The sequence below is a fragment of the Leucoraja erinacea genome, chromosome 14 (genome assembly GCF_028641065.1).
Source record: "Leucoraja erinacea ecotype New England chromosome 14, Leri_hhj_1, whole genome shotgun sequence".
NCBI lineage: Eukaryota > Metazoa > Chordata > Chondrichthyes > Rajiformes > Rajidae > Leucoraja > Leucoraja erinaceus.
In genome coordinates this window covers 24535186-24542278 of record NC_073390.1, presented here as the reverse complement: position 1 = coordinate 24542278, position 7093 = coordinate 24535186, and the positions used below count along the sequence as shown (strand labels likewise).

At 47.6% G+C, this 7093-nt stretch overlaps 1 protein-coding gene across 1 annotated transcript in view; it reads right to left on the bottom strand.

The window, feature by feature from the left end:
• Positions 1-245: 245 nt before the first annotated feature.
• Positions 246-7093, bottom strand: part of slc2a2 (solute carrier family 2 member 2) — a 31565-nt gene continuing 24717 nt past the window's right edge. The window contains exons 8-11 of the mRNA XM_055645845.1: positions 6090-6194; positions 4804-4905; positions 3964-4167; positions 246-1654 (exon numbers count right to left, since the gene is read on the bottom strand). Of these exons, the coding sequence (XP_055501820.1) occupies positions 1454-1654; positions 3964-4167; positions 4804-4905; positions 6090-6194 (612 nt within the window). The 3' untranslated portion in view covers positions 246-1453. The remainder of the gene's footprint in view (positions 1655-3963; positions 4168-4803; positions 4906-6089; positions 6195-7093) is intronic.

The following is a 7093-nucleotide window of genomic DNA, read 5'->3' as shown; positions in this document are numbered from 1 at the left end:
GATAATACTGGCCTTGGTGCTATGTACAATTGCACAGACAGGGTGGTGAGGGTCAGTGGTGTGCGGAATGTGGTGTCAGTGGGTCAGTGAGTGACCCAGACCTCGCTGACCACCACGCTCTAACCAGCCCATCATCTATTCCTTTGGAGTAAGGTTTCGGTTTATCACTATCGTGTGCAACATAAGATAAAGGAGCAAAATTTAAAGGGGGGGGGGGGGGGGGGGGGGGGGGAACCAGAGGGGATTTTTTTTTTTTTTTTTTTACACTAAGTGTGGTGAGTGTATGGGACGAGCTGCCGGAGGAGATACTATCACAACGTTTTAGAAACATTTGGACACATATATGAATAGGATGGGTTTAAAGAAATACGCTAAACATGGGCAGGTGGGACTAGTATAGATGGGACATGTTGGTCGGCGTGATGAGCTGAAGGGCCTGTTTCCACACTGTATTACTCTGTGACGCTAATTATGCCCTTCAGCCCATTGAGTCTACTGCACCATTTGATCATGGCTGATCTATCTTTCCCTCTCAATCCCATTCTCCTGCCTTCTCCCTGTAACCTTTGTTGCCATTACAAATCAACAATCTGTCAATCTCCACCTAAAACTTGACTTGGCCTCCACCGATGTCTGTGGCAATGAATCCCACAGATTTACCACCCTCTGGTTTAAGAAGTCTTATGGAGGTACTGTGCAAAGCTTTGCATTCCATGCAAGTGAGTTGTGGGGCCCAACACACGTCGGAGTTGATCTTCAACTCCCCACCTACACTGAAACGACTCTGACTTTCAGAAGATAGACACAAAGTGCTAGAGTAACTCGACGGGTCAGGCAGCATCTCTGGAGAAAAAGGATGGGTGGGGTACGTTTCAGGTAGGGACCCTTCTTCAGACCCCTCAACAAAGGGGTCTTGCAGAGTGTTGCAGAGTGACAGTTTGACAGAAGCCAAACCACAAGTTTTGACCGGAGGTGGGGGGGAAATCTCCAGCCCTAGCGTAGCGTCAGTCCCATTACTACTTTGCCTTTTCATGCTCCCATCATCACACTGACACAAAACAGCAGCAAGATTGTCCAAGACCTGAGAATGTGCTTAACTCTATCTCCTCCCTCTCTCCAATGTGTAGAAGTGAAGGTGTTTGAAGAATACACAAACCAACAGATTATTTTAGGCAGCAATGTTCCAAGATCTGACTTCAGTTCCAGGATAAAGCAAGTCCTAACTTTGGGACATTGAACATCGAGTGTCCACGACAATCCTTCACAAACTGGATAATCCTTCTCCCTCCTTACTCTTGCTTATGCAGGCAGGATAGTTCAGCTTCTCCCCCAGGCCCAGAGGAGAATGTAAACAATGGCTCGGTGGTTGCTTGGCCTCCACGGGAACCCGGGCCTCACGCTCCAGTTCCTGTGCACGGAGCAGGCCAAAGAGGCCTCTCCGTCCTCCTCACCGTTAGGCCTCTGTACTGCCCAGATGTTCCAGCTCCGTGGCAGTGGGTTTGAGCTGTCGCGACGAGGGCTTCTTGCGGCGGAACCCCTCGGCAATCTGCTCAAAGGTCTTGCCCTTGGTCTCCGGCACTCTGAAGTAGGTGAACAGGGTGAAGCCCAGGAGCAGGCAGGCGAAGATGACAAACACGTATGGGCCACACAGCTCCTGGGGAGACAGAGAGGGAGAATGGAGAGAGCGTTGTCATGTGTGGGATTAACCAAATCCAATCTCACTTTCAGTCGGATGTTTAAAAAAGTGCGAGAGGTAATCTATTCACATGTAAGGCCAATCTTACTTCGGACTTTACTTTAGTCTTTAGAGATACTATGCGGGAATAGGCCCCTGGGCGTCAATCCTGTGATCACCCCATACACTGACACTCTCCCACACATTAGGTCAATGTATATCTATTTTTTAACTGAAGCCACTTAACCTACAAACCTGTATGTCTTTAGAAAATGTGGGAGGAAACCGGAGCACCTAGATAAAACCCACGAGGTCACAGGGAAAATGTGCAAACTCCGTATAGACTGCACCCGTGGTCAGGATCGAACTCGGGTCTTTGACACTGTGAGGCAGCAACTCTACCGCTACGCCACTGTGCCACTCCTACTGTGGTAGACCAATCTAACACTAATCCCCACAGGCCTGTATCAGTCCTACACTAATCCCACTGTCCCACTCGCACCACATAGCTCTGTACCATCACTCAATTCAGTCAATAATTCTCCAATGATCCACTATCCGTCATTTTGGAAATCCTGATGTTTCAGCATCCGTCTTACCAGATGTTTTACACGTTACATTCCCACTCACTGGGGTCCCAGTCCCTGTGCTCTCTACCAACATAGATAGGGAGACAGTCAGAATCTTTCCCCCCCCCTAGGGTGGAAATATCAAAGACTTGAGGGCACAGCTTTAAGGTGAGAGGAGCAAATATTTAAGCTGATGTGCAGGACGTTTTTTTTTTACACAAAGGATGGTGGGTGCATGGAATGTGCGGCTGGGGATGGTGGTGGAAGCAGATATAATAGTGGTGTTTAAGAGGCTTTTTGTTAGGCACATAGATATGCAGGAAATGGAGGGATATGGATCACATGCAGGCAGATGAGATTAGCTCAATTTGGCATCATGTTTGGCACGAGAATTGTGGGCCAAGGGTCTGTTCTTGAGCCATACTGGTCTATGTTCTATGTAACACTGTCGGCCTGAATCCCATGATTCCCTGAAACTTTCCCAAGTAAATCTAGAACACAGGAACAGGCCCTTCAGCCCACAATATCTGTGCTGAACAGGATGCCAAGACCAAATACCAAACACCTGCACCTGATCCATAATCCCTCCATTCCCTGCATACCCATGCCTATCCACAATCCCCTTAAACACCACTATCATATCTGCCTCCACCACCACTCCTGGCAGTGTATCCCAGACAATCACAACCCTCTGTGTAAAATACATGCCTCAGTGTTCCAACAACCTCTTTTAACACCAAGCTCGGATTCCCACGCTCCCTCGCAAATTTCCTCATCTACTTGAAAATGTATTATCATACGGTGCAATGTTCCAAAAGGTGCATTGGGGTGTGAAAGGAAATGGCATCCAATAGTCCAGAAAGCTGCCAATCAGTGCCACCCCAGTCCCGGGGGCAGCAGAGTATTGGAGTCATGCTGTGCCTGGTTTTGAGGGGTAGGGGGAGTGTGGGGAGGGGGGTGTGGTCCCAAGGTGTTGCAAAGCCAGGCTGGGCATCGCTGGCAGGGTACCACTGCAGTGAATGAAAGCACCTTAAATTGCTTGAAAGATGCAGCACGCCTTTGCAGCTGGGATTGTGAAATGGTTCCAAACTGGCACCTCTAGCATCTAGACCCAGCGGGCTGGTCTATACTAACCGGAGATGGTGCATATGTATGGTGATAGACTTGTTGAGCTAAATTCACTGTACCTTGGTACACATGATAATAAAGAAACCATTGACAGCAAGGAAACAGACCCTTCGGCCCACTGAGTCCATTCAAACTAACGATCACCAGTTCACACTTGTTCAATGTTATGCCACTTTCACATCCACTTCCTACACACTAGGGGCAATTTACAGAGGGCCAATTAATCTACAAACCCTCACGTCTTTGGAATGTGGGAGGAAACCCCTTTAGTAACTTGTCAGTTTCTTTGTTGAACTAAATTAAGGCGCATGTTGCAATCAAAAGCGCTTGAACAATTGGTTGGGAAGAAAGCTAAACTGTAAGAAAGACGACTGCGGCTCCTTTTCAAGAGCATCCAGCTCTTGCACGGTCGGTGCCCAAAGCACAGGGAGAACATGCAAACTCCACACACACACACGTGCACACGCACACGCACACAGTCAGTCAGGATTAAACCAGGGTCTCTGGCGCTGTGAAGCAGCGGCTCTACTGCTGCGCCAGGCGAGGGGAGCGCATCAGAGCGGATGGCTCTGGCGTTGCGGAGGGTCTTACCTCGATGTACGGAAAACACATTCCCACCAGGAAGTTGCAGGTCCAGTTACAGAACCCTGCGATGGTGACTGCGGCCGGCCGCGGGCCCTGGCTGAAGAGCTCTGCTGCAATGAACCATGCGATGGGGCCTGGCCCAATCTCAAAGAAGGCCACAAACATAAAGATGGCCGACATGCTGAGGTAACTCATCCAGGTGTAGGTGTACTGAGGAAAGAGGAAGGGATGGAGGTCAGTGAGGTACAGTCATTACATTTAAGTTGCATTTAGAGTCACACGGCCGGGAAACAGGCCCTTTGGCTCAATTTGTTCATGCCGATTAAGATGCCCCATCTACACTGGTCCCATTTATCATTATTTGGCCCACATCCCTCTACACCTTTCCTCACCATGTACCTGCCATTTAAATGCCTCAGCAAGCTATTTCTGGTAGTTCATGCCATATACTCACCATCCTCTGTGTGAAAGGGGTAACCCCTGAGGTTCCTATTAAATCTTTTCCCTCTCGCCTTAAACCTATGTCCTCTGGTTCTTGTTGACACAAGGAACTGCAGGTGATGGTTCACAATAAATAGACACAAAGTACTGCAGTAATTCAGCAGGTCAGGCAGCAGCTCTGGAGAACAGTGATAGGCAATGTTTCGGGTCAGGACCCTTCTTCAAACTGATTGCAATGTGGTTGGGGGAGGGGGGGGGAGATGCAAAGACTGTGCATTCTCCAAATCTAATTCCCCTCATGATTTTATATAGCTCTGTAAGATCACCCCTCATCTGGTTTGTGCAGCAGGGTCAAATCGTTCAGGGGTCTGGGGTCTGAGGTTGCTGCATGAAGCACACTCTTACCTGCAAGGCCAGCCCACATGTCATGAGGATGGCACAGCCACACATCCCGCCCAGGCCTACGATAAACAGGCTGCGGCGACCAACATGTTCCACCAGGAAAACCTAAGGAGATAACACAAATATAGTATGTTAGACTGAGCAGCTGCTCACCTGCCTTACTCACCCTTTAGATTCAACTTAGTTTTAGTTTATTTTAGTGTTTTAGTTTTAGTTTCGTTTTCCTTAGTTTAGTTTAGATATTTTTTAGTTTAGGTTTAGTGTAGTTTTGTTTTAGATTTTCTAGTTATTTTTAATGTTGTTTTAGTTTCACTTGTAGATTTAGTTTAAGTTTAGTGTTCCTTTAGTTTAGTTTAGTTTAGAGTTACAACATGGAAACAGGCCCTCAGCCCACCGAGTCCACGCTGGCGATCGATCACCCGTTCGTATTATTTCTATATTATCCCATGTTCTCATCCACTCAATTTACAGAGGGGCAATTAACTTACAAGCCCGCACGGCCTTGCGATGTGGGAGGTAAGCGGAGCAGCTGGAGGACGAGTTGAGCCTGTTTCCGTGCTGTATCCTCAACAGGATCCTGCTGAGTGAGCATCCTGTCAAACTGAGGGACGGGCATGGATAGAGTGAATGCTCACTGTCTTTTTCCCCCCCAGGGTAGAGGATTCTAAAACTAGAGGGCACAGGCTTAAGGTGAGAGGGGAAAGATTTAAGAGGCACCTCGGGGGCAACTTTTTCACTTAGAGGGTAGTTTATATCTGAAACGAGCTGCCAGAGGAAGTTGTAAAATGGAATACAATGATGAGTTTTAAAAGATCTTTGGACAGATATAGTCGGCAGGGCAGTACTCTGCATATCACCAACTTGGACAATTTTTACATTTTTATCAAGCCAATTCATCAATCCAATTAACCTACAAACTCTTCGGAGTGTGGGAGCAAACCGAAGATCTCGGAGAAAACCCACGCAGGATAGGAAGGGTTTAGAAGGATGTGGGCCAAATGCAGGCAAATGGGATTAGCCCAGGATGCCAACTTGGTTGGCGTGGTAAGGCTGTCTGAAGGGCCTTTTGCTGTTCTGTACAGTTCTACGACTGAATTAGTTTGTGGGAAGTTATAGAAATTCATCATTCTCTTTCCTTCTTTCCAACCCCATCTTTTCTCAGTAATTTTGTTACATCCTCCCTTTGCAAGTATTTATCTACAAGGATTGCTAGAGTTGTCCAGGGTGAAGCAACCCCATGTGGCAATGAATTGCCCCTGGATCACACCACGCTGCCCTGGGTCACTCACCGAGACCACGGTGAAGATTGTGTTCACAACACCAACTCCAATAGTGGCGTAGGATGGGTGCGAGATCCCGGCCTGGGTGAAGATGGCCGTGGAATAGTAAAAGATCTGCAGAAGAAAGAGGAGCACAGAGTTACAAAGTGCAAGAGAATTAAGATCGCGCACATGTAGGGAGTCACCCATCCAACAGGACAAGGGAGAGCAGCCAACATCATCAAGGACCACTCACACCCCGGACATCTCCACTTCTCCCTTCTCCCGTCCAGCAGATGGTACAAAAGCTTGAAAGCACGCACCACCAGACTTAGGTAACAGCTTCTTCCCCTCAGTATCAGACTACTAGAACCATTTGTCTATATGTTAAGGTGTAGTTAGGATGTAATCCTGTTCTTCCAATCTACCTCATTATGGCCCATGCACTTTTTTACCTGCACTTTCGCTGTAACAGTAACACTATATTCTGCACTCTTGGCACAGCCTGAGATTTGGTTTGAATAACTCTGTTCAGACCAGATCTGAGGAGTAAATCTTGGTGATACATTTTTCTGAGGGGTTGTAAATATCTGGAAAAAGCTGACAGATAAAATGGTGGAAGAATAAAATGTTAGGAAATGTATCTGGACAGCAACTGGGACAGCAAAGGAGTAGAGGGATATGGGCTGAATGGGGCGTGGGATTAACATTGATATGTAGAAACAAGGAATTGAAGATGCTGATTTACCAAGGAAAGGCACAAAGTGCTGGAGTAACTCAGCGGGGTCAGGTAGCATCCCGGGAGAACATGGCGAGGCGAGGTTTCAGGTCAGGATCCTTCTTCAGACTCTCATTCTGAAGAAGGATCCCGCCCCTAAACTTCACCTATCCATGTTCTCCAGAGATGTTGCCTGATCCGCTGAGTTACTCCAGCACTTTGTGTCTTTCCTTAGCTTAGATATGGTCAGCATGGATGAGGTGGGCCAAAGGGCCAGTTCATGTGCTGTAAAGCTCTTTGGCTCTTTCATCACTTA